Genomic DNA, 27,908 nt, shown 5'->3' on the forward strand with positions numbered 1-27,908 from the left:
TAAGTCGATCTGTGCAGTTCAAACCTGTGTTGTTCAAGGATCAACTATACAGAGTAGATAAAACAGGTAGCTTAAATTTCCATTTGGAGAAATTGTCTGCCTATTTTAAGTATCCATTATACCATATTTGCACTGTATTTGAAATAAATTCCTAGGTTAAAATAATAGAAAGGAAATAAGTATTTCTGTTCTGTTAAACAACAAAAACCCAAAAGGTTTTAATGCATTTCTCAAGTCAATTCTACTTGGTAAAAATATAGCTGAGAAGGAATTTAGCCTTGCTGACTTTCAGCTCTGTTCTACACCACTAGGTCAAGCTGTCCTGTGTTTATATAGCCCACAATTCAAAGACCTTTAAATATGTATTTACACAATAGATCATATTTGCTGAAGTCATACTGTAGCAATTTGCCCTCCTTTGCGTAATTTCTTCAGTGATGTCTTCACAAAAAAGGAAAAAAATTGGAATTTTCATCCTCTAAACATAAAATTCAGGTCCAATTCTAGATCCAAAAATCATCAAATTAACTTCTTTTTCACGTCATTTGTGCTCTTTTGAAAGTATTAAGTCTTGGCTTCTCAAATGAATTTCCTGCCGTACCCAATAAAGAGAACTACCTAGCAATGAATTTCGTACTTTTGATGTGATACTCATTTAACTGGCTTGATCGTAGATTCTGTGATATTTAGTCCTCAGTTCATAGAGTGTGGGATGCACTTTTAGCGTTCTGAGAAAACTTAGTCTTGGAAGTTGAGCTACTTAAAGCTCAATAGCTCCCCTTAGTGGTACCTTGCAAGAAATTCACCAAGAAGCAGCTTTTATAAAGATCTATACACAGATATATCTAAATACCCTGAAAATTGTGAACTAATATTCCTAATTTGAGTAATTCTCAATAAACAAATTCTATTTGTGATTCTAACGAGAACGATTCTTTTATTCATAACCCTATTACATTTAAAAAGATAATTGAGCATTTTCTGTGGTTTTTATTTTTACTTGGAACTTAAAATATGTAATACACAATTTAGGAAATATTATTCAAGAGCACTTATTTTGTTCTTTTTTAATATATTTGTTTTTCAGTTCATACTTCTGTTTGAACATATTTTAAAAAGACAATCTGCAAGTAATTTTTTATTCTGTATATAGGTTCCTGTTCCAAATGTACCTAATTAGAAAACTTGACTTAAAAATTAATAGTACAGTAAGTAAAAAAAAAAATACTGGATATTCATGGGAAACTATAAGAAATTAAATGATCAATGCTATGATATGACATAAACTTTTTGAAAGCACATGTTTGAGAAAATTGGATTTCTATTGATCTCTAGTTATGGTTCTTAAATGTAGCTGCACAGAAGAATAAACTGGGAATGAACATGTTGTTAACTCCTGGGCACATCATAAAACTGCTGACTCATAATCTCCAGGAGTGGCACTAGGAATCTATTTTTCAAAGTCATCTGTGCTTGGAAACCCAGTTTGCAGATGGCCCTAGGAGATCTTTACGTAAGTGACAATATGGTATTTTATTCATGGGCTTACCTGGTGTCTCAGATGGTAAAGAATCCGCCTTCATGTCCCTCAGCAGATGAATGGATAAGAAAGCTGTGGTACATATACACAATGGAGTATTACTCGGCCATTAAAAAGAATACATTGAAGCAGTTCTAATGAAGTGGATGAAACTGGAGCCGATTATACAGAGTGAAGTAAGGCAGAAAGAAAAACACCAATACAGTATACTAACGCATATATATGGAATTTAGAAAGATGGTAACTATAACCCTGTATGCGAGACAGCAAAAGAGACACAGATGTATAGAACAGTCTTTTGGACTCTATGGGAGAGGGAGAGGGTGGGATGATTTGGGAGAATGGCATTGAAACATGTATAATATATAAGAAGCGAATCACCAGTCCAGGTTCGATGCAGGATACAGGATGCTTGGGGCTGGTGCACTGGGATGACCCAGAGGGATGGTATGGGGAGGGAGGTGGGAGGGGGGTTCAGGATTGGGAACACATGTACACCCGTGGTGGATTCGTGTTGATGTATGGCAAAACCAATAGAATATTGTAAAGTAAAAAACAAAAAAAATTTTTTTAATAAAATAAAAATTACATGCAATTATTGGGTTGGCCAAAAAGTTCATTTGGGTTTTTCTATGACATCATACAGAAAAAGCCGAATGAACTTGGTGGCCAACCTGATAATTAAACTAAACACACCAATAATAAATACTTAAAAAAAAAAAAAAAAAGAATCCGCCTGCAATGAGGGAGACTTGGGGTTCAATCCCTGGGTTGGGTAGATCTCCTGGAGGAGGGCTTGGAAACCCACTCCAGTATTGTATTCATAGAAAATAACTTCAGAATCTCAAAAATGTCAATCACCTACTCAATTATGATTTGCAACAAATATTGAATAATATGTGGCTATATGATCTTCACAGAGATTTAGGCTAAATTTTAGCTACTCTTTTAAAAGTCAAGGCTCAAAAATAAATACCAGTCATCACCATACTCACTTTATGGGTTCTTATTACTTTTAGAAGTGTTTCTGAAATAGAAAATAGCCTTTTCTAAACTAGTCACAGAAACACCCAAATTCTGCTTTGCTCTCAGATTCTGACACTTGCCCTTTTCCAGTTTTCAGTACCACTGGTCCTAGAACAAATTCCCAAAATGGCAATCAAGTCCTGTCTGTCATTCCAGCTTCTCTGGGTAATATACTATATATAGACTCTGATCAAACCACGGAAGTCTACTTCAGTTCCCCAGATTCACCATGTCCTTGCATGCCTTCATGCCATTGACATATTGTTCACTGCCTGCTGTGCCCTTTTTCCCTCATCAGCCTGGCAGACTCTCATTAATTCTTTAAAGCTCAGCTTAAACATCACCCCATCCAGGGAGTCTTTTTCAATCTCCATTGGCAGAGTTCAATGCTTTCCTTGCTCTGCAACCAATAGATCTTGTGCATGCTACAATTTTTGCATTAGTGTGCGACTTTATTTATTGTATCTATCTCCATATCTCACTTGTATCTCCAGGTTTTAACACACTCCTTGGCAGGGATAGAGGCTTAATTCCTGTTTGTGTAATGAGTTAATAACATTAGCCTTCCTTTCTCCCATGATTAATATGTACCATGGACTATGCTAAGTGCTTTACAAGCATCCTTAAAAAGTTTAGCAAGTGGTAATGATTATCCCCATTTTAAATATCAGACAATTAATCCCAAGAGATACCAACTTGTCAAAAGTCACACAACTAGCTGGTTGCATCTAGAATTTGAACACCATGTTTTTCTGACTAATGTAATGTTTAATGTTCTTAAACGTTACACTTCTATGCAAGGACTAATTTCTTTTTGATGGTTTCTATCCAAACACCGCCATCATAGCTGGGACATAGAAGCATGATGAACATTCTTTTCATCATTGGAGCACTCTACAACCCAATTCTGGTGCACGTGTGTGCATGCACACACATAATCAGTGAATGACAAAGCACAAATGTATATGTAAGACTGTGATAACTGGAGTGCATAGTTTGCAAAATCACCAAAAAATGTATAAAATAACTCCTGCCCACATCAATGAAAAGTCAGCAGAATAGAAAAAGAAACCCCCTTTAATGAAAACCTGACAGAGGTTCCCAAATTGCATGTGATTTTTAATGGACTAGAGACACTCTTCTGCATTTTTATTTCTTGGACAAGAGGAAAATATATTACTTATGCAAAAGGATAGTTAGCATTTCCAACCACTAACACATGGCCTGTAAAAAATAATAATCTCATTTTTCTATTGCGCAATAGCCCTCTGTTAGGCAACAACAACGTACAACGTGCTAGTTTCCTGTTCCTTTAGTAGAGCCTCCCCTTTCACTCACCGCCCAGACTAAATAGTTATTCCTTGGGTAATAAAACTCTAATACTGAGTTTCAAGCTACTTCCAAGAATGTTTCTGCCTGTATTAAGAAATAATCATATCAGTTTGCTAATAAGCAGAAATGCACTGTAAGTTGAATACGTTGTCACATGTAGCTAGCAGACATATAAATCAATCCATGACCAAGAAAGAAACAATATATTTTGTATGGTTGGGATCACAGCTGTAAAATGTTGGACCATCATCAAGAGAACAATGTCAAACACTGAACTTTGGGATGATTTCCATAAAAATAACATTTTGTTTAGGGTCAGTAGTTTTTATGGAACTTTGGAATGATTTTCACTGACGATATTTTTAGAGATGAACTTAAACACCTTCAAAACGCTCTTCAAATGGAAATATTATGTAATCTAACCTTTTCAGCCATGTTCTTTGGAAAATCAACCACATACCACAAAAACCAGCCTCTCCCTCTTTCAGTTTGTACAGATTTATGAAAATTAAATTATAGTACACATGCAAGACAATAAATTAGCTTTTCAGTTTTCTCTTAGTTACTAAGTTCATATCAGCACTGAAAATGTGTAAAGCAGCATGAAAAAAAAGAAAAAACACCCTGAATTTCTTCTATAGAAATCTTATCAATCCAGCAATAGTCTTTTAAGTGAAAAGAGTAGTGGAATTCATGAATCCGTATACAACTAGTCAGCCCTAGATGTAATACTCAACTCTAATATTTTTTGTTCTCTGCATATCCCAAATAATTTGCCTGATATTTGATTTACGTGGTCTGAATTCTTATTTTTGTTTACTCTTCTTTTAAAGTCCAAAATTTGGGGATTTTTATGTTGAGCCCAACAAGGCAAGTTTTCACAACGTAACTGGAAGACTTTATAAATATAGTCTCAGACAAAGCTAGTCGTGGCATAAAATCGAAGGAGACGGTGTTGGCTGAGCATACATATGCAGTATTAATAATGTTGGTTCCTAGAATTCCATAACCAGAGCTCAAGAAAAGGAAAGCCAAACCACTGAATTCAATATTTGCAGCCTATTTCAGGACGTGAAAATATTTTGGTTCTCCCAAGCAAATAATTTCTCGAAAATACTTTTGTTCAAAATGACTTTTTGTAGACTGAAACTAATTTCAGATTCTACATGACTCAGTGTGTAGGGATACACCCAATCAGAATTTCTTCCACACCCAGGTATACTTGGTTCTTAGTTTTCACTTACTGTATTGATTTGAATCAGTAATTTCTCACTGGGATATGTGTGTTAATGGAGATTGCTAAACCATGCCCTCAAAATTACTTTACAATGTAGGTTGTATGTGTAAAATGTTAACATAATAATAAAATATAGCTAATATACTAATTTGAAATTTTAAAACAATTCATCTAATTTCGTGCCAGACTCATGCACTTTGATCAAATTGTGTGCTAAGTCATTTCAGTCGTGTCTGACTCTTTGTGACCCTGTGGACCGTAGCCTGACAGGCTTCTCTGTCCATGGGATTCTCTAGGCAAGAATACTGGAGTGGGTTGCCAGGCCATCCTCAGGGGATCTTTCTGACCCAGGGATCAAACCTGCTTCTCTTATGTCTCCTGCATTGGCAGGTGGGTTCTTTACCACTAGCACCACCTGGGAAGCCCATTGATCAAATTACTCTCTCCTAAAACTGCCAACGGTTACCCAAGGCCAATAGAATGAAATTCATTTCTTCGTCCTGGTCCCAGTCTTTCTCTCATTATGCTTCCTACATCAAGACCTTTAAAGTTGTATTGATTCCACTTTTTAAAATGTTTCACACTGTGTATCTGAATAAATCTGTGCTTCAAACCCTGTTCAAGGTCAAGATTCTCATGGAATCCAGTATATTCAATAAACAACTACTCATTTGGTTGAGAGAGATAAAGTTCCTGCCCTCGTGGCTAATACCATAGGGTTATTGATAAGTCATAGTCACAGGTACCCCTGCATGTAGAGAATTTTCAATAAAAATTATTTTCAACATATAAATATTTGTATTAAAATATAATTATCCTCAACCTTATTTACATATTTGTTATGAAAATTAATTCTCTTCTAGTAGATGACATGCAGATGTATCAGTTCAGTTCAGTTCAGTCACTCAGTCGTGTCTGACTCTTTGCCACCCTATGCACTGCAGCACACCAGGCTTCCCTGTTCTTCACCAACTCACAGAGCTTGCTCAAACTCATGTCCATCGAGTCGGTGATGCCATCCAACCATCTAACCCTCTGTTGTCCCCTTCTCCTCCCGCCTTCAATCTCTCCCAGTGTCAGGGTCTTTTCCAATGAGTCAGTTCTTCCCATCAGGTGGCCAAAGTATTGGAGCTTCAGCTTCAGCATCAGTCCTTCCAGTGAATATTCAGGACTGATTTCCTTTTAATGGACTGGTTGGCTCTCCTTGCATTCCAAGGAACTCTCAAGAGTCTTGTCCAACACCACAGTTTAAAAGCATCAATTCTTCGGTGCTCAGCTTTCTTTATAGTCCAACTCTCACATCCATACATGACTACTGGAAAAACCATAGCTTTGACTAGATGGACCTTTGTCAGCAAAGTAATGTCTCTGCTTTTTAATATGCTGTCTAGGTTGGTCATAACTTTTCTTCCAAGGGGCAAGTGTCTTTTAATTTTGTGGCTGCATTCATCATCTGCAGTGATTTTGGAGCCCAAAAAAATAAAGTCTCTCTCTGTTTCCATTGTTTCCCCATCTATCTGCCATGAAGTGATGGGACTAGATGTCATCATCTTAGTTTTTTGAATGTTGAGTTTTAAGCCATCTTTTTCACTCTCCTCTTTCACTTTCACCAAGAGGCTCTTTAGTTCTTCACTTTCTGCCCAAAAGGGTGGTATCATCTGCATATCTGAGGTTATTGATATTTCTCCTGGCAATCTTGACTCCAGCTTGTGCTTCATCCAGCCCAGCATTTCTCATGATATACTCTACATATAAGTTAAATAAACAGAGTGACAATATACAGCTTTGATGCACTCCTTTCCCGATTTGGAACCAGTCTGTTGTTCCATGTCTGGCTTTAACTGTTGCTTCTTGACCTGCATACAGATTTCTCAGGAGGCAGATCAGGTGGTCTAGTATTCCCATCTCTTGAAGAATTTTCCATGGTTTGTTGTGATCCACACAGTCAAAGGCTTTGGCGTAGTCAATAAAGCAAAAGTAGATGTTTTTCCTGGAACTTTCTTGCTTTTTCAGTGATCCAACGGATGCTGGCAATTTGATCTCTGCCCTTTCTAAATCCAGCTTAAACATCTGGAAGTTCATGGTTCACGTACTGTTGAAGCATGGCTTGGAGAATTTTGAGCATTACTTTGCTAGCGTGTGAGATGAGTGCAACTGTGCAGTAGTTTTAACCTTCTTTGAAATTGCCTTTCTTTGGGACAGAATGCAATTAGGTAACTGCTACTTGGAAACTTTTGAAAACAAAATAGAACCTTTTGTAGGAGCCAGATAACATATACACATTAGTAAGTTTCTTGAAAGAAAGTATTAATTTCTCAGTCTTGTCTGACTCTTTGCAACCCCATGGAGTGTAGCCCGCCACGCTCTTCTATGCATGGAATTCTCCAGGCAAGAATACTGGAGTGGGTTGCCATTCCCTTCTCCAGGGGATCTTCCTTACCTAGGGATCGAACCTGGGTCTTCTGCATTGTGTGCAGATTCTTTCCCATCTGAGCCACCAGAAATCTATTCGAAAATTTATATTAATTATCCATCAATAGCTATCATGTAAAATTATACTCATACCAAACTTACAGCAATAGAACCTTCTGGAATTCAGAACTATCAAATATTAATTACTTCATCATATGTTGCATGTCTTTCATGTTTGCATTGCTTAAAGTATAGCACAACAGCCTTCATAAAACTAATTGAATGAATGATTTGAATAGTAGATAATTTCATATCTATGGGTATGGTATGCAACCTAAGAGAAATTCAACTTGCCTTTAAAAACTTTGAAAAATGAAATTTAACAGGACTGAATGCTTTTTAAAAGGTATCTTCTTTCATTTCAGGAAGAAAAGGAAGGGAGAGAAAAAGAAAAAAACCTAATAAAGAAGAAAGTAAAGATACAACACCTGATAACAAAGGTCTGGAGCCCAGCAGGGAAACTCCAGAGCAACGAGAAAACAAACAGCAGCAGAAGAAACGAAAGGTCCAAGATAAACAACAGAAATCAGTATCCGTCAGCACTGTGCACTAGAGGGTCCCATGAGATTGTCGTAAACTCGTGATGCTGCTATCTCCACCAGATGCCCAGGACAGGTGCTCTAGCCATTAGGACCACAAATGGACAACGTGTCAGTTACTGCTCAGTCTAAACAACATTCCAGATAGTTGCTATATTCTTCATACAAGCATAGTTAACAACAAAGAGCCAGAAGTCCAAAGAAGGGATGCTTTTGAATGGTTATCTTACGTGCTTCTGTGCATTTTTAAGAGACAAGAAATTTTGTACATAATCATCAATAGGCTAGAAGCTGTAACAACCTAATGATGACAGCTGGAGAAGCAACATCTTCTCCCTATAAAATCATGTTTTCAAGCTATTGTTTAAAGAAGCAAATGATAGTTCTGCGAACTCAAAGATGCTGTGTCCCTTCAGAAGAAACCAGAGATCAGAGGAGAGAAACACCTTTCAAAGGACAGTGTTGTTTTGTCCAGGAAATCTAGGGAGTGCTCAGATATTAGGGCCTGGCATTTGGAATCATAGGAATTATCACCACGGAAACAATTGTTTGAAGCTTAGTTCTCTTGCCCTCATTTGTCCTTCTGCAAGAAGCATGAGAGTGCACATATTTTCAGAATTAATATACTTATGGGATTGGAGGAAGGCAAAATGTGGAAGAAACCATAGAGCTGGAGATGATTTTTGTGCTTTACAAAACTGGGAAGGGTTGCGATTACCTGGAACAGGTCTCCAGTCCATGTCCGCACCGTGTGGTTCAGCCTCTGCTACCCCTTGGGTTATATGTCTGTAAACATGTACCTGTAACTTACTTCCAAAAACAAAATCATACTTATTAGAAGAAAATTCTGATTTCATAGAAAACAAAAACTAGAGCAAGGAAAATATAACATGTTTGCAAAGTTGTGTGTTTTCTTTCTCTCTCAACTGGGAGGGGGAAAACCAATCTTATTACCTGCTTAATTGTCCACATGGAACTAAAAGGGATACTACTTTCTAACAAAGTGTATCTAATAGGGGGGAAAGCCACCACAATAAATATATTTGTTGATAGTTTTTAAAGTTTTGTTCATTTTATTGTTTGTTTTATTAAAAAGTTGTTACTCTTAGAGATTCCTGAAATAGGAAAGAGGATTGTGGATGGAATTCAGAACATATTACATTTCTCAGTGTTTGCTTTTGGAGTCCAGCCTTATCTGAGCTGATGGAAATTTACTTATAAAGTATTAGAAGATATTTATCCCATTTTTCTTATTGTGATTAAAAAATTCTAGTTATAGCTACAGGGGCCTCCCTAAATGATTTCATTACCCCCCCCTTCTCTGCTTCGAAATTTGTATCTTTTCTTGCACGTCGGTTCCTCCGGCATCTTGAACATTTGGCCTTTTCTTCTGCATGTTTTTTCAGTCTCTGGATCTCTTCAGGGGACTGAATCACCCTATCTGGAGGCTTCACCAGTATTTCAGAGAGGCCACAGCCAGCCTGGGGCAAGAGGAGACAGGGGCCACAGAACCTCATGACCCACTATAACCTTCCTGTTGCAATGGAAGGACACACAGCTACCCGTTCACCCGTCTTCCCAGCCCTCTAAAGAGCACAGCTTTCTGAAGAGCTGGCAATGAGTCTGGTTTCTAGCTGCCAATTTCTGGTCATTCTTTCTCCACAAACTGTACTCTTCATGTGGACTGTTTGCTTAATTCTCTTTTCCTCTTCCAAGATATAACATTTCTGAGTGATGTGTTCCTGCTTCTTACTCTGTATTTTCTTTTCTTGTCCATGTGAAATGTGTTATGTATAAAAATAATCCAATATTCAACTACAAAATTTATGTCACCAAGGAGAAACAAACATTTTCCTTACAGAGTTGTGTTAGGTGGAAGCATAATCCCATCTTCTAGACCTTAGAGGTGGTTTCTATCACCGTCTTTGTCCTCAATCTTACCTAGTCAAGCTTATGTGGCCAAATAATTTTTGTGTACTTTCTATGTTTATCATTGTCTTCATCCTTCCAACAAGCAGTGACTGAGAAGGTCTACACCTGCATATACAATGCTGAAAAAAGGTTAAATAAACCAGGACACAACAACAGAGGTCAATGATTATCATGTCTTCCCAGGTGTTTTGACTCCAGACTTTTATACCCTGTGGTCCCCCAGACAATGGCAGATAATCTAAATCCCTGATGCAGTGCATAATTACAAGTAGAATTATGACAAAGGAAAAAGAAACGAAAACCAGCATTATAGTCACATATTGGGTGAAATATAAGTGAAGACAAAGAAAACATCAACTTTAACTGCAGTTCTTAATCCACCTGTAATTAGATCTTTAAGCATGTGAAATCATTATCATCTTCAAATTAGCAGCCTACTCAACTTTGGGAAAATCTCCTGTTTGACTTCTGATAAAATTCCTGTCTTAGTCACTGAAGGCATTAACTTTCTGCTATGATTCTGTCTCTAAGATCTGGTAAACTATTAATGGTGGCAGATGGCTGGTAAAGTCTAGATACAAAGAAAATCAAGGGAATGGAGCAATGTAAATCTGTGTTTGATCCACACACCTGTTCTGGTCTCCAAATTCTACTTTATAAGAGAAAGAAGGTCTTTTTTCTATCCAGTCATAGAGAGCTGGCACTACTCAACTGGCAAACTACTTAACTGCCCTGAGTCCCCATTTCTTATGTGTAGCATGAAAGAAGTGATCTGGAGATGCCTATTGGCAGGGAAGCCTGTGTCCTTTGTGTTAGTTCAAGGTGATGTCCCAAATAGCCCCTCATTAGTGACAGTCTCCTTCTGGGTTCCCCAACTTTGCTTTTCCGAAAACTGGAAATGTACAGGCTCTTAGATGAGAATTAGAAGTTTCACCACTCAATATAATAATTATTCTGTACATAATAAATCGGAGAAGGCAATGGCACCCCACTCCAGTACTCTTGCCTGGAAAATCCTATGGACGGAGGAGCCTGGTAGGCTGCAGTCCATGGGGTCGCTACGAGTCGGACACGACTGAGAGACTTCACTTTCACTTTTCACTTTCCTGCATTGGAGAAGGAAATGGCAACCCACTCCAGTGTTCTTGCCTGGAGAATCCCAGGGACTGGGGAGCCTGGTGGGCTGCCATCTGTGGGATCGCACAGAGTCAAACACGACTGAAGTGACTTAGCACATAATAAATATCAAGAAAAATAACTAATCCCACAAGCCACACATATAAATCAATTTTGTCTTGACTAATATGTGATATTATCCATATAAGTGTGCTTAGTCCTTGAAATTATTACATTAACTTCTTATTCCTTGAAATTATTACATTAATTTCAAGGAATAAGTAATTCCTTGAAATTGTTACATTAACTTCCAGGAATAAGTAATTCCTTGAAATTATTACATTAATTTCAAAGAATAAGTAATTCCTTGATGTAATAATTTCAAGGAATAAGTATATCTGTGCGATTCAGTGGAAATGAAATGACTATTAGTAACCAAAATGTAAACACAGGTTTTGTCTTGGATCTTGTTAAAATTAAAAAATCACATATTCTTAAAAGTATGCATTTTTTTAAAATAAATGAGCATAAAGACACTGAGGAACTGACTAGACTCTATCTCAGTCCAACTGCAACTATTTCTGGGCAAATTAGTGGGAGACAAGTCCTCTTTCTAAAGCTGATATGTTACTTCTTGTAACACAGAGTTAGTCTGGAAGCCAATATAAATTCATCCTCCACTAAAGAATCAGATCAGATCAGTTGCTCAGTCGTGTCCGACTCTTTGCGACTCCATGAATCGCAGCACGCCAGGCCTCCCTGTCCATCACCAACTCCCGGAGTTCACCCAGACTCATGTCCATTGAGTCAGTGATGCCATCCAGCCATCTCATCCTCTGTTGTCCCCTTCTCCTCCTGCCCCCAATCCCTCCCAGCATCAGAGTCTTTTCCAGTGAGTCAACTCTTCGCATGAGGTGGCCAAAGTACTGGAGTTTCAACTTCAGCATCATTCCTTCCAAAGAAATTCCAGGGCTGATCTCCTTCAGAATGGACTGGTTGGATCTCCTTGCAGTCCAAGGGACTCTCAAGAGTCTTCTCCAACACCACAGTTCAAAAGCATCAATTCTTCGGCACTCAGCGTTCTTCACAGTCCAACTCTCACATCCATACATGACCACAGGAAAAACCACAGCCTTGACTAGACAGACCTTTGTTGGCAAAGTAATGTCTCTGCTTTTGAATATGCTATCTAGGTTGGTCATAAGTTTCCTTCCAAGGAGTAAGCGTCTTTTAATTTCATGGCTGCAGTCACCATCTGTAGTGATTTTGGAGCCCAGAAAAATAAAGTCTGACACTGTTTCCACTGTTTCCCCATCTATTTCCCATGAAGTGGTGGGACCGGATGCCATGATCTTTGTTTTCTGAATGTTGAGCTTTAAGCCAACTTTTTCACTCTCCACTTTCACTTTCATCAAGAGGCTTTTTAGTTCCTCTTCACTTTCTGCCAGAAGGGTGGTGTCATCTGCATATCTGAGGTTATTGATATTTCTCCCGGCAATCTTGATTCCAGCTTGTGTTTCTTCCAGTCCAGCGTTTCTCATGATATACTCTGCATATAAGTTAAATAAACAGGGTGACAATATACAGCCTTGATGAACTCCTTGTCCTATTTGGAACCAGTCTGTTGTTCCATGTCCAGTTCTAACTGTTGCTTCCTGAGCTGCATACAAATTTCTCAAGAGGCAGATCAGGTGGTCTGGTATTCCCATCTCTTTCAGAATTTTCCACAGTTTATTGTGATCCACACAGTCAAAGGCTTTGGCATAGTCAATAAAGCAGAAATAGATGTTTTTTCTGGAACTCTCTTGCTTTTTCCATGATCCAGCAGATGTTGGCAATTTATTTTTCTAAAACCACTAAAGAATAAGATTACCTAAAGATGGTGGTTGGATCAACTGAGACTTTTTCTGTTGTAAACAATAACATTTCACCTGCTTTTTAAACCTATTTATTTTTAATTGAAGCGTAATTGCTTAACAGTATTGTGTTGGTTTCTATCAAACATCAACATGAATCAGCCATAGGTTTCCCCATGTCCCGTCCCACTTGAACATCCCTCTCACCTCCCTCCCCAACTGAGTTGTTACCAAGCTAGTTCCCAACCACTCCAGGTTGTTCCCAAGCCTCTAACTTAGTAGATGTGTTATCATTTTTATTATATTCTTACTTCTGGATTTATTAGAAAAAAGAAAACCCCAAAATTGTCTGTACTTCCTTCATTCTAACCAGTTATCCTTTGACTAAATTATAATATGTAATTATCTCCAAAGCACAGTGAGCAGGTTATTGATATATTTTTTGTTAAAATGAGGAAACTAAAGCACAGAGAAGCACCCAAAGTCACAGAAGCAGTAATCAATAAGCCTGGAAGTCACTTCAGCTCTGCCCTTGCTCCTTCCCCTACCTCATAACTCTTTGGAATTCCCTGGTTGACAGTGGTTAAGACTCCATGCTTCCACCGCTGAGGGCATGTGTTCGATCCCTAATCAGGGAGGTTGCACATGCTGTATAATGTGACCAAAAAAAAAAATAAAAATCATGTCTATTCTTTGTTCCAAAGAAGTTCATAAACGTATTATAGGAATATTTTCTTGTGATCTGAACTAGTAGCTCATAAAGAAGAAGCAGAGAAGTCAAATCACAGAAGCCTTAGCCCAGGATAAGACTCAACTCTGAATCTGAACTCAAATGTGACTATTTGTATGAATGTGTGTTGGGGGCAGAGGTAGGATGGGGGCCCCAAAGAGTCTATGGGCTGGCTAGTAGGAGATTTGATGGGAGGATTCAAGCGTGCTCAGAGGGAAATGGAAAAATGAGAATTATGTGCCCTCAGAAAAAGACCAGCATTCATATACAAAAGGAATGGCAAGTATGGCTCCTTGGGAAAGTCCTGGATTGCTATAGCTGTTCTTTATTACTGTGTGCTGCTACTGCTGCTAAGTTGCCTCAGTCGTGTCCGACTCTGTGCGACCCCACAGACGGCAGCCCACCAGGCTCCCCAGTCCCTGGGATTCTCCAGGCAAGAACACTGGAGGGGTTACCATTTCCTTCTCCAATGCATGAAAGTGAAAAGTGAAAGTGAAGTCGCTCAGTCGTGTCCAACTCTTCGCGACCCCATGGACTGCAGCCTACCAGACTCCTCTGCCCATGGGATTTTCCAGGCAAGAGTACTGGAGTGGGGTGCCATCCATCGCCTTCTCCTTATTACTGTGTAATGACTCTCAATTCGGTTCTCTTTCAGTGTAAGCAGGATATTGGCCAATTCTATTATCTTTTCCTTGAGTCCTTGTCAAGGGTTAAAATGACACGGGAAGAAGCATCAGCAGATCTTTTTCACTATTGGAACTGCCAAAACAACTTCCTTCAGATAATTCCTCACTTTCTCTTAGCTACTTCTGACATTCAATATCAGTGTTTCAGTTGTCACACGTCTTTTCTTGCCCATCCTGTCTCTCCAGTAATTCAAAGAGCAGCATATCCATCACATAAGCAGGTTTTAAGAAATGAAGAAAAGAAAGAAGAAAGAAATGGAGGAAAGTAAAGACAGAGGTAAAAAGAGTAACCATAGCTTTATTCATAGTCCTTATTTATTTATTTGGCTGCACCAAGTCTGCTGCATGTGGGGTCTAGTCACCTGCCCAGGGATCAAACCCAGGTCCTCTGCACTGACAGCACAGAGTCTTAGACACTGGATCACCAGGGAATTCCCCATAGTCATGAAAATACACTTGTAAGAGAAACTCAACCAGTAAGAATATTTTATTAGCTGGGAAACTGGCAGCATGATAATCTCAGAAGACTGAATTTCATGACCATAAATAGTTTGAAAAATACCTTACACTTCTATATCTACAGTCTGTGCAATGAAAAAAATTGTTCAAAATGATGTTGAGACAATCAAAAATCTTGAATAACCTACTAAAGACTAAGTTTTACTTTTAAAATAGAAAATTAGCAAATCCTTATTGGAAAAGTTTTTGTACCATTAACATCAATTACTATTTTAGTTATCCCTATCAAATTTCCATATCACAAGTAGATTTTAAGCAAGAGATAGAGTTTTTCAACCCACTTAACAACCCATTAAAATGTTCGCAGAGACGCCTACTTTTATAATAAAATAAGTGCTTTGAAATTACAAAGCACAGTAAATATACAAGCTACTATTGTTGCTAGCCAGTCACTAGCTAAAGCAACAGATTGCCTTTTTCCATTCCTCACACTGTTGAGACACTGGAGACTATTTTTAGAGGAAATTATCCATATCCCTCCCAAGGAGGGATTAATAAAAGCACTCATTCCTGAGTTGACAGACCCCATATTTGAGAATGCAGTACGCAGTCTTTCCTTCTGGCTTATTTTTCTGTTGGGACTTCCCTGGTAGCTCAGTCGGTAAAAAATGCCTGCCGTGCAGGAGACCCCGGTTGGATCCCTGGGTCAGGAAGATCCCCTGAAGAAGGAAATGGCAAACCACTCCAGTATCTTTGCCCAGAAATATCCAATGGAAAGAGAAGCCTGGTGGGCTGCGGTCCATGGGGCCGCAGAGTCAGACACTACTGAGCAACTTTCACTCTATTTTTTTTTATAGCTGCTGTCATTGGAGCTACATCAAAAATGGGGAAGGGGACACCACTCCATCTTGTAAAATTTGTGGTGTCTAAACACAGTAACATAGTTCAGTTCAGTTCAGTTCAGTCGCTCAGTCGTGTCCGACTCTTTGCGACCCCATGAATCACAGCACGCCAGGCCTCCCTGTCCATCACCAACTCCCGGAGTTCACTCAAACTCACCTCCATCGAACAGTAACGTAAGTCCCCACTGAATCTTAATTTTATACGGGAGACGTCTTTGAGTGCATTGATGCTACCCCGTGTGCTCTCTGTCCCTGGATCATCCACACTCTTGCCGAGTTCCAACCTCCCAAGAGGCAGAAAATTCTTTAACAGCTCAGTCAACCATGACAGTCTCAAGGTTTGAAAAAAAGAAAACAGAAGAAAACTTACAATTCCAGAAGAATGGGGGACCTTAGCTTTACTCACGGACAGCTATGTACTATTTCATTGCTTCTCCCCAAGTGAAAGTGAAAGTTGCTCAGTCGTGTCTGACTCTTTGTGACCCCATGGACTATACAGTCCATGGAATTCTCCAGGCCAGAATATCCCTTCCCCAGCGGATCTTCCCGACCCAGGAGTCAAACCGGGGTCTCTTGCATTGCAGGTAGATTCTTTACCAACTGAGCTATCAGGGAAGCCCTGCTTCTCCCCAAGAATGATATCCAAAAAAAAAAGCCACATTCCTAGCCTTAGGGCATGGGGCACTGGGCTCTTCCTGATGGCAATGTCAGTCATCCTGGACTGTGGCCTCTCCCCTTGCTTTGTCCTATACTTTGCTTGATTGTTTTTTTTTTTTTTTTTTTTTTTGGTTGGCTAGTTTGAGAAGAAAAAAAAAATGACCTAATGATTTAAAAATTAATCTTGGAATAAGCTGGAGAAGAAATAGTTTAATAAGTTCCTCTACTCAATGTAAAACTAAGGAAAGACATTATTTTGTACTGCTTAAAGCAGTAGTTTAATAAAATCGAAACAAAAGGAAACTCGGACTTCCCTGGCAGCCCAGGGGGGTTATGACTTCGTGCATCCACTTGCAAGGGGCTCGGATTGGATCCCCAGTTAGGGAAGATCCTGCTTGCCATGAGTCCAAAAGACACAGTACAAAAATAAAAATAAAAACTAGAAAAAAACAAAAATAAAAACACTTGGTATTTAACATCCTAGGGATTGTCTTTATGTGATAACTGCTTAGAAGCAGATCCTATTTATCATGAAGTTTGCCCCTACTCATCTTTTTCCCATAGAAAAAAAATGGTTATGACTCATAACAAGAACACACCATACACTACAGGAACATAGATTATAGTTTTATCCAAACCAGCAGTGAGAATAATTTATGATTCCAGAAAAGACATAGACAAGCAGAGTCAGTTTAGAAAAGTGAATCATTTTCATACAAATGAATCCTAACTTTCTTGATTGCCATCCTAGTCTCCTTTAAATGTTGACGTTTTTAGGGTGGGAGGGGGGAAATAAATTATTGTGGTAAACCAATATTTCCACTTGTTGACTGTGGAATATTTAAAGCATAGCTTAATATGCAACATGTGAAAGAAAGGGTCAAGAGAATACAGCTTAATTGGAATCCATATGATCCAATCAAATCCAAAATGCTACTATTAATAGAAAGGAAGAGATCATTAGAATGTGCTATTCCATGTCTCCAGATTTTTCAAATTTATTATGAAAATTATCCTTTCCACATCATCAAAATAGATTGTTTGGTCATAGCCATTGTTCCAGGCTGAAGCAATATGAAATTCAGGGCCAATATCAATTTTATTGCCTCAACCCTTTCCACCCCTCAAAACAACCAGCCAATTAGATAATTTATAAGCAATTAAATTAACAAAGAATAATTAAAAAACTAATTTTAACTAAGTTTAAAAAATTTAAGTTTAAAGAGAAATGACTGTAGAAAAGCATCAGTTGTTTCAGGTTTGATATAGTCACCTGTGGGATAGTTCTATAAAACTAATCAGTAAATGTATTTCCTATCTGTCTTAGTCCACTTGGACTGCCATAACAAAATAACTAAGTCTCAGTTCAGTTCAGTTCAGTCACTCAGTCGTGTCCGACTCTTTGCGACCCCATGAATCACAGCACCCCAGGCCTCCCTGTCCATCACCAACTCCCAGAGTTCACTAAGTCTGGTAGCTTATAAATAACAGTTCTGGAGTTTAGAAACTCAAGATGAAGGCACCAGAAGATTTGGTATCTAGTTAGGGCCCACTTAGGGCTTCCCTGGTAGCTCAGCTGGTAAAGAATCTGCCTGCAATATAGGAAACCCCAATTCGATTCCTGGGTCAGAAAGATCCACTGGAGAAGGGTTAGGCTACCCACTCCAGTATTCTTGGGCTTCCCTGGTGGCTCAGCTAGTAAAGAATCTATCACAGTGCAGAAAACCTGTGTTCGACCCCTGGTTTGGGAAGATCCCTCGGAGAAGGGAATGGCTACCCATTCCAGTATTCTGGCCTGGAGAATTCCAGGGACTGTATGTATAGTCCATGGGGTTGCAAAGAGCTGGACATGACTGAGCGACTTTCACCTCAACCTTTGAGCAACCACTCTCTAGTTAATAGATGGCACCTTCTTGTTGGGACCTCTTGTGGTAAAACAGGCTACGGATCTCTCTGGAGCCTCTTTTGCTGCTGCTGCTGCTGCTGCTAAGTCGCTTCAGTCGTGTCCGACTCTGTGTGACCCCATAGACGGCAGCCCACCAGGCTCCCCTGTCCCTAGGATTCTCCAGGCAAGAACACTGGAGTGGGTTGCCATTTCCTTCTCTAATGCAGGAAAGTGAAAAGTGAAAATGAAGTCACTCAGTCGTGTCCGACTCCTAGCGACCCCATGGACTTCAGCCTACCAGGCTCCTCCATCCATGGGATTTTCTAGGCAAGAGTACTGGAGTGGCTTGCCATTGCCTTCTCCGGGAGCCTCTTTTACAAGGGCACTAATTCCAATCATGAGGGCTATATCCACATGATGTAATAACCCTATCTCCTAATACCATTACAACAGGCATTAGGGTTTCAAGATATGAATTTGGAAGGGGACACACTCAGGCATAGCACCATCCACTTATGAGTCACTGAAATGAATAAATAATCAAAAGATAGATTCTTCCATCCTTATTATAAAGCTAACAGCAACAGTGCTTTGAGGGACCAATAGGGCTACCCAATTAGATTTAGTATTTCCATGTGTATAAGTTATATATTCTCTTAAAATTTATCATCTCCAGATAGAAAGAAGTTAAAGCTTTATATTATTTTGCAATAATTGCTCTACCATCCCTGGCGTCTGTTGTAAATATTAATGTTTTCCAGCCTGTAAAAATCATAAGAAAACATTATTGCCTTTGTAATTATATGCCTTTATAAGTTTTGATACCAAAAAAACAAGAAAATTTGAAAATACAGAAGTCTAACTTTGCAAAGAATCAGAGTGATTTAAGTTCTGAAGGAAAATTCTTTATAAAAATCACTACTGAACTAAATAACGTAACTAAATACTATTTAGGCAGTGCTTCAAAGGGTTGAAAAAAATAAAATATACCTTTGAGTAGCATTTCAATTGGAGAGGTAACCCTGTGTAAGATTATTTTAGACCCTCAAAGAAAAGTAGCATATTGTCTTGCTTTTCCCTGTGTCACTTGAAACACTTACAACACGCACATATTAAGTTATAAGTGAATTGAGATAACAAATCCATTGCTAAGTTGTTTCTTAAAGCTTGGAAAGACACATATTGCTAAAGTAGAGGAAAATAATTAAAAGTGAAATTCCCTATACATTCTAATTTGCAAGACAAAGCTTCCGTCTTACTACAAAGTGCTGCATTATGGTTCTAAAGACACCACACCAGCCCTAATCCATAACTGTCCTCAGCGCTTCCCCAGACTTCACTGGGTGCCACGCTCCCAGCTTCCACTTGGCACTGCCCTCAGCTTGCACTCCCACAAACTCAGTCAGTAGATGTATTTCCTATCTAGACTTCCCAGTGGAAAGTCTAAGGAACTCAGGAAAGCAAAGGTAAGGAAAAGCAATCTTTGGGGAAAAAATTGCTATTTTACACTACAAAAAAAAAATTTTTAATGTCATTCGATATTGTCAAAGTGTCAGTGAAGTAATCACAATGAGAAAAATGAGAACTTAGTTGAACTTTCTCACCCTGGTTTTGCAATTTAATATCGTTTTATTTTGCAACACATAAAGGGAAAGGATTACAGCATAGTTCAGCACAGGAAACCTCCACAACCTTGATCCAGCCCTGCTGCATACTGATAACCACCTACTGCCCATCCCCCAGACCTGAGCCTGGTTCCAGAATGAACTGCACTCCAACCTGGGTGCCTTGGGAAAATCTCCAGCTCTTCCAGTTTCACCCTGGACTGGAGCCAGATTGTAAGCAAATGTATGAAGGCCCAGTCACCCCTTCTGCCTTGTGTTTCTCTCATTTCCTGTGCAGGATAACAGCTCCAGGAACTCAGCTTTTCCTCCCAGGGTAAATCACGTAAAACCTATGGGACTGAAAAAGAAAAGAAAACTCCAGAACCCCCATAATGAAAGAAATGACAGAGAACATACTGGAGGAAACCAGCCATCTCCATTCTTTCCAGCACTGGGTAGCTTTAACCCACACCCACGTCGATTGTCTTGACTTCAAGAAGCTGTCTCTCTATAAATAAACTGACCAATGTATCTTTAAAACATAAACGGCTTGAACTGTCATAATAAACACTGCAAAATAAATACCAAATAACATCTGGAGGAAAAGCTTTGGAGGGAATGGGGTGAGAGAGAGTGCTAACTTTCCTTAGTTCTATTACTAAAGTATGGACCTCATTTTTTAAATTCAGGACACGTTTTCCATTATTAACCAAATACAAACCAAAGATGTACTGATTTTACTTGAAAATCTCAGATAAGGGAATACTGTCTGTAATTGTGTCTTTGAGCTAATCTTACTGACATTTTAACTCTCTTGTTTTCTACTATTTGAAACAGTGTTCACTTATTAAGCCACTTCATTTAGATATGAAAATGGTTGGTATTTAGCTCTAATTATTATTGGTACTGTTAGACAAGAGAAGTATCCCCTTTTGCCTTAGGAAACTAAAATCTGCAATGTACTATACTAGGAAATGCAACATTTTCATCCTAACGTGTTATTACATTAAATTATTTCTCCTTGCAATGACAAGCAAAAAGACCATGTTCCATCTGCTTCTCATCTGCATCCAACTTGTGGGTAGTGATTCAATTCGGTTAATATTTATAGAGACAGCAACTGGTCAGACACTCTTCCTATGCAAAATCATTACAAAGAATGCTTGAGTCTCTCCTAGTGAATTTAAGGATTGCTGTGTGCATGCTTGCCCCAGAGTCACCCTGCTTATTTTGTGTAATGCTCTCATAAAATTTTTGTAGGTGACATAGTAAGCATGGTACATCCAATGCCAAAGAAAGAAAAGCACTAGAAATATGTAATTTGTAAGTAAAATTTTATATCAAAAAATTATCATGCCTATTTTATAGTAAATAACAATAATCAGTTCAATTATTCCAAGCTTATATACCCTCAATTATTTTTTCTTCCTAGTTCACAAATCTTGATTTTTCTTTTAAATAATGAAACAAACCTGTTCATACTAATAGGATGATAAATATTTCTCAAATAAGGATGTTTAATCTCATGTAAGTGTTTTTCAAAAGTACATTTGCTTCTCTTTCCTTAGGGAGTAGAGTTTGGCAAAGGATGTTGCTGAGATACGGTTTGAGGCATCATCTCATCTGCTAACAGTCTGCTCCTGATGACACATATTTATTCCATTTTTCACATGTGGCTGAAACTATACCAGCAAAATGGGGAACTCAGTTTTCCTATTTTAAAAAAAGATACCATTTGGCTGCATCATGAAACAATCCAAATGTACTTCAGAAGAAACAGCCAAGATGGATAGTTACATGGAATCACTGGAGAACACTGGGAAATAAGTCATCAGACATTTCATTGCTTTTTTTTCCTTTCTTTCTTTTTCTGATTAACCAAAATGCCAGTTTTAGCCAGGCTGCGTGAAGGATATTTTACATTCCAGTCTCTTCTATCAGAAACTATTAAATGTGGGCAGTAGGTCAAATGTACCAAGGCTACAAGTTGTAATACATTTAAGAGACTCTTACTCAGTTTTGATGATTAACCATTCCCTCTCTTTCAACAAACAAAAATACAGTAAACAAAATAAAGATGCATTCATACTGCAAGTTCCAAAAAGAGCATTTGCTTTCCATTCTACAAGATTTTGAATGTCACAAAGGCAAGCATATTTAAGCAAAAACAAATATCCCGTAGCTCAACAGAAAGGAAGAGGACACACAAACATGGCTGCAGGGGTGGGGCGGTGCGCCACAGTGTTCGCCATTTTTCCACCTCTCTTCCTCCAGTTCCCTTGACTGACCAGCTCAGTGACTCCAGATTCCTGTTTCTCTCCCAGTCAGTAGACCCCCATTTGGCAGCATCATGAAGCACAAAATCCAAATGTGCTGCAGAAGAAAAAGCAAAGATGACTAGTTAGATGGAATCATTGGAGGACACTGGGAAATAAGCCTGAGGTTACCTGATGGAGTGAAATTTTGTGGCAAGGGCACAGTCTTTGGAGACTCAAAAAGCTTCAATTAAATCCCTTTTTGGCAGACTGTACAATCTTGGAAAAATAATTGAAGTTCTTTGATTCTCAGTATCTTCTTGTATAAAATGAGTATATTATTCCAGACTATGCAGAATTGTTGTCAGGATTAAAGGAAACATAGTATATGGATTGCAGGATAAATTGATTAAAATAAAATTTTAAAAAAGTATATGACTTGCCAGGCACATGGTGGGTACTCTGTAAGTTGTTCCTGTCATCATCAGATCTTTTATATGCTTTGTTTGAAACACTTAGAATTTCCAAATCACTCTGAAATGTAAGTTCTTATATACAAGCATATTTTCTTGCACTTTACTTCATGGCATTTCACAGATAATGTGGTTTTGACAGGCAAGATTTGTGACCACCTTGCTTTGTCAGGTGATGGTTAGCATTTTTTAGCAATAAGATTTTTTGTTTTGCTTTGTAGAGTTCAGCAATGTGTTTCTAAATATTCTTTTTTAACTTTAATTTTTTATTGAAGGATAGTTGATTTACAATGTTGTATTTTCAGATGTACAAGAAAGTGACTCAGTTATACATATATATATATATTCTTTTTTAGATTCTTTTCCCTTATGGATTATTACTAAATACTGGATATGTTTCGCTCTGCTATACAGTAGAACTTGTTGGTCATCTGTTTCATATATAGTGGTATGTATATATTCATCCCAAACAATTAATCCCTCTCCCACTTTCCTCTTTGGCAACCATGTTTGTTTTCTGTGTCTGAGGTCTATTTCTGTTTTGTATGTAAGTTCATTTGTCTCATTTTCTTTTTTAAGATTCCACACGTAAGTGATATCATATGATATTTGTGCTTGTATTCAAGTCACCCTCATTTTACTTAATAACAGCCCCACAACACAAGAGTAGTGATGCTGGCCATTCAGATAGCCAAAGAGAAGCTGAAAGATGCTTCCTTTAAGTGAAAAAGTGAAAGTTCTCAATAAGGAAAGAAAAAAAAAATTGTGTGCTGAGGTTGCTAAATTCTATAGTAAGAACAAGTTTTCCATCCGTGAAATTGTGAAGAAGGAAAAAGAAATTCATGCTACTTTTGCTGTCACACCTCAAACTGCAAACGTTACAGGCACAGTGAGTGATTAGTACTTAGATAAGATTTTAAAAGGCATTAAGTTTGTACAATAAGACATTCAGAGAGAGAAACAAAGATCATATGCATTTAATTGTTATTACAGTATATTGTTATAATTATTTGATTTTATTATAAGTTATGGTTAATCTCTTATTGTGCCTAATGTATAAATTAAACTTTATCATAGATATGTATGTGTAGGAAAAAAAAAAAACATAGTATATATAGGATTTGATACTATCTATGGTTACAGGCGTACTCTTGCCTGGAAAATCCCATGGATGGAGGAACCTGGTAGACTGCAATCCTTGGGGCCTCGAAGAGTCGGACAGGACTGAGCGACTTCACTTTCACTTTTCACTTTCATGCATTGGAGAAGGAAATGGCAACCCACTCCAGTGTTCTTACCTGGAGAATCCCAGGGATGGGGGAGCCTGGCGGGCTACCATCTATGGGGTAGCACAGAGTCGGACACGAATGAAATGACTTGGCAGCAGCAGCAGCAGTGGTTTCAGGCATCCACTGGAGGTCCTGAGATGCACCCTCTATGAATAAGGGGAGACTCAGGTTCGATCCCTGGGTTGGGAACATCCCTTGGAGAAGGAAATGGCAATCCACTCCAGTACTATTGCCTGAAAAATCCCATGGACAGAGGAGCCTGGTAGGCTACAGTCCACGGGGTCGCAAAGAGTCTGACATGACTAAGCAACTTGACGTTCACGTTTCACTGTAGTTATTTGACAGTGAAACAAGATAGGAAGGAAGTGATAGAGTCATAGGCCATGAGAAGACTCTGGCATAAAAGAGCATACATATGCTGTTTGCAAACTCCAAGTAGCTGTTGTGTTCTCTGGCAATAGATTTGGTGGGTGTGTGGGCAGGGAACAGATGACAAATGGCCTTATATGCTATGTGAAAGACTTGGAACTTTATCTTGAAAAGTGATGAGCCTGGGAAAGGTTGTGAGAAAGGCAACAGAATCATTCTATATGGCTTACAAAGATGAGTTTGGTGATAAAGAAAGGACAGAATTTTTAAAAAGAACGAACAAAAGAAACCTCAGATGAGCAGTTCAATCTCTGAGTCAGGAAGATCCCCTGGAGTAGAAATGGCAAGCCACTCCAGTATTCTTGCCTAGAAAATTCCATGGACAGAGGAGCCTGGTGGACTATGGTCCTTGAAGTCACATAGTCACATATTACTGAGTGACTGATAACTTGCAATAAAATTGTATTACTGAACTAAAAAATACCCAGAGCCTGAATGAATTCACAGAGAAGGTGAAGGAGAGGAGAGAATAGATATGAGACATAATTTGAAAGTAGGAGCCACAAGAGGAAGCTGGCAAGTGAAGTGAATCCACGTGTCTCTTGGTGTGTCTGAGGTTAGTGGTATCACTACACAGAGAACTGACCATAGGCACAAGTAGATTGCCTGCTTGCCTTGTTGATGTTGAAATGTGTAAAGCATTCAATGGGAATGAACTCAAGGGAGTCTGAGATAGAAGTCAGTCCCTTTCAGAGTGTGTAAAATGAAACATCAAATTAGAAGTAATCATCTAATAAATAAACCAGAGGGCATAGGTGACTGGATCTGAGCAGAATACACTAAAAGTAAAGGAACAAGATTGAACACACTTAGCAATATTTAAGAGAGCCCCTAGAGGAGGAAATGGCAACCCACTCCAGTATTCTTGCCTGGAGAATCCCATGGACAGAGGAGCCTAACAGGCTGTGGTCCATAGAGTCACAAAGAGTTGGACAAGACTGAAGGGACTTAGCATGCATGCACAGAGAAAAACAAAGTCAGACTGAGAGGTAAATAAAGAACAAAGAAAGTGACAGCACAGAAAAGTTACAGGTGGGAATCAAAAGGTGTGATGATATCAAAAACTACAACAAAACCAATTAATCTAAAGACCCTGTGTTGCCATGACTTGCCAGAACTTGTTTCCTCAAAATTATACAAACAGAAGTCAAACCTCAGTGTGTTTTTTTAATTTTAATTTTTTTTTTTTTTTTTGCCACAGGGCGTGGTATGGGGGAGCTTAGCTCCTCAACCAAGGATAGAACCCTTGCCCCTATAGTAGAAGCCAGGAGTCTTAACCACAGGACCACCAGGGAAGCCCCAGATCTCAGTGTGTTGAGAACAGAATGGGAGGTAGGGAATTGCAGATGGAAAAGGGACAGAGGCAAAGCAGTGGAAAAGCTCTCCTCTAGTAGATGAGAAAGGTAACTCAGACCAGGACCCACACAAAGTCAAGTCATCCTTTCCTTGGACCTGCTTTCCAAGAAAGAAATTAGACTAGAGCATGTTCTGGAGAAGGCAATGGCAACCCACTCCAGTACTCTCACCTGGAAAATCCCTTGGGCGGAGGAGCCTGGTAGGCTGCAGTCCATGGGGTCGCGAAGAGTCAGACACGACTGAGTGACTTCACTTTCACTTTTCAATTTCATGCATTGGAGAAGGAAATGGCAACCCACTCCAGTGGAGAATCCCAGGGATGGGGGAGCCTGGTGGGCTGTCGTCTATGGAGTCACGCAGAGTTGGACATGACTGAAGCGATTTAGCAGCAGCAGCAGCAGCAGCAGCAGCAGAGCATGTTCACCTGCTAAAGCAAAGGAGAAAAAGGCATTTCCTGGCTTAACAGACAAAAAGTAGAATTATTAACTAACCCGTAATAAAAGTAAAAGTGCAATTTTAAATATTGTAATAAACACGGTAGACAAATGGGAATGTAAACAGCATTTCCAATTTAACATTCTTCTCCCAACACTTCTTCCAACTCTCTCTCAAATTCCCATATCACTTCATAATTATAAGCAAGGTTTTTTTTTTTTTTTTTTTTTTTTTTCGTCTTCTCCTTTGTCTCTTTTCCCTTAAAAGAATGCATTTGGTAATACTATTTCATCTTAACTGATTTTGCTATCCAAAAATCAATCTGTATTACTGCCCTCCTTAACACTTAGGTCAAGCTTCTCAACTTTTAGGCAATATTGTCTACTCAACATTTTACCCCAAACTTGCATATACTATATTAACTTCTACTTTTTTGTATGTTATTTTATAAATGAATTATAAGCAAAATCAAAACTGGATGTGAGTCCTTATAAAGATATTAAAGACTGCAAAATATGAAGTTTAATAGTAAAGTATAAAAATATAAAGTATGTTATTAACATCACTTTAAGGTTGACTTATCTCCTCTTTAATCATAAGTCAGTGTTTGAATCATGAATACAAGTGGTTGGCAAGAAAAAATAAACCGTTCAAGTCAACTTATCAGTACCTAGGAGGAATTTAGTAAGTATACTTTCTATGAAGCATAAATTTTTGGTTTCATAACTGTTTTCCTATTTTCAGATATAGTCAGCAGCAGTACAATGTATACAGTCCTGTTTAATGAAACCAGTTTTATTTTGTTGCAGTTGGTAACTCACATATTGGCACAGTTTCATCTATACAATTAAAAATTAGATGTTTTATTAATGTGTTTATTTGCTGATAGGAAGCATCTTGTGTTCAGTATATTCAGCAAAAAATCAGGCTAAATTGTCCCCATTAACTTATTTGATGTCTAAAAACAGAAACATAATGTAATGTTTATTGTATAGATCCAATGATAAATATAGAATTCTAGTTTTCTGCCAGACAGAAACTCAGATAGCCAGTAAAAATCACATATCCTCACAGTTCCTCCTAAATAAAAAAAAGAGAAAAACTTGCTTTCAAGTCTGATTTAAATTTTTTTCTTAAATGTTGTATATTCTTTTGAAAAACAACATCAATTATGTTTTATCACATCTTCAAAACCACTCATTTTTAAACATGTTATTTTCAAAACATATTTTCTGCCACGAGGAACAAATGTAGACTCTGAAGACTACACTGAAGTCATGCATTTATAGCTAAATGAATTCTAAAAGTAATATTAAGCTACTGACACGGAAGCAAGAAGACCAGACATCACACTCAGGGGAGACTGTACAGGCCACCATGGAGTCACCACAGCTCTCAGACCTCAGGCTCTGCCTTACAAAACACTCTTTCCCTTTCCTGTGCTGTTTCATGATTTAGGAGATTTTTTGCTTTTTGCTTGTTTGCTGTTTGCTTTGCCTTTTAGAGTCTTTAATTGGGGAAATTTCATACACTATATCTTGAATTTCAACAGAGTTTCTCTGAATATTTTCATGAATAAATTTACAGCTGTGCTGTGTGCTGTGCTCAGTCACGTCCAACCTTTTGTGACCCCTTGGACTGTGGCCCTCCAGGCCCCTCTGTCCATGGAATTTTCCAAGCAAGAATACTGGGGTGGGT

At 38.5% G+C, this 27,908-nt stretch overlaps 1 protein-coding gene and 1 long non-coding RNA gene across 2 annotated transcripts in view; one reads left to right on the forward strand and one right to left on the reverse strand.

Annotated features, from left to right (window-relative positions):
• The window catches only part of RSPO3 (R-spondin 3), a 92,699-nt gene extending 83,492 nt beyond the window's left edge, over positions 1–9,207 (forward strand). Inside the window, exon 5 of the mRNA XM_025294804.3 lies at positions 7,973–9,207. Within this exon, the coding sequence (XP_025150589.1) occupies positions 7,973–8,160 (188 nt within the window). The 3' untranslated portion in view covers positions 8,161–9,207. The remainder of the gene's footprint in view (positions 1–7,972) is intronic.
• Positions 9,208–19,978: 10,771 nt separating this feature from the next.
• LOC123327878 lies at positions 19,979–26,008 on the reverse strand. Its single transcript, XR_006542554.2, has 3 exons — positions 25,946–26,008; positions 22,181–22,346; positions 19,979–20,331 (listed from the first exon to the last, which is right to left on the reverse strand). It is a non-coding gene; the product is annotated as an uncharacterized LOC123327878 (long non-coding RNA).
• Between the last annotated feature and the right edge of the window lie 1,900 nt (positions 26,009–27,908).

Source organism: Bubalus bubalis, chromosome 10 (genome assembly GCF_019923935.1).
Source record: "Bubalus bubalis isolate 160015118507 breed Murrah chromosome 10, NDDB_SH_1, whole genome shotgun sequence".
Taxonomy (NCBI): Eukaryota; Metazoa; Chordata; class Mammalia; order Artiodactyla; family Bovidae; genus Bubalus; species Bubalus bubalis.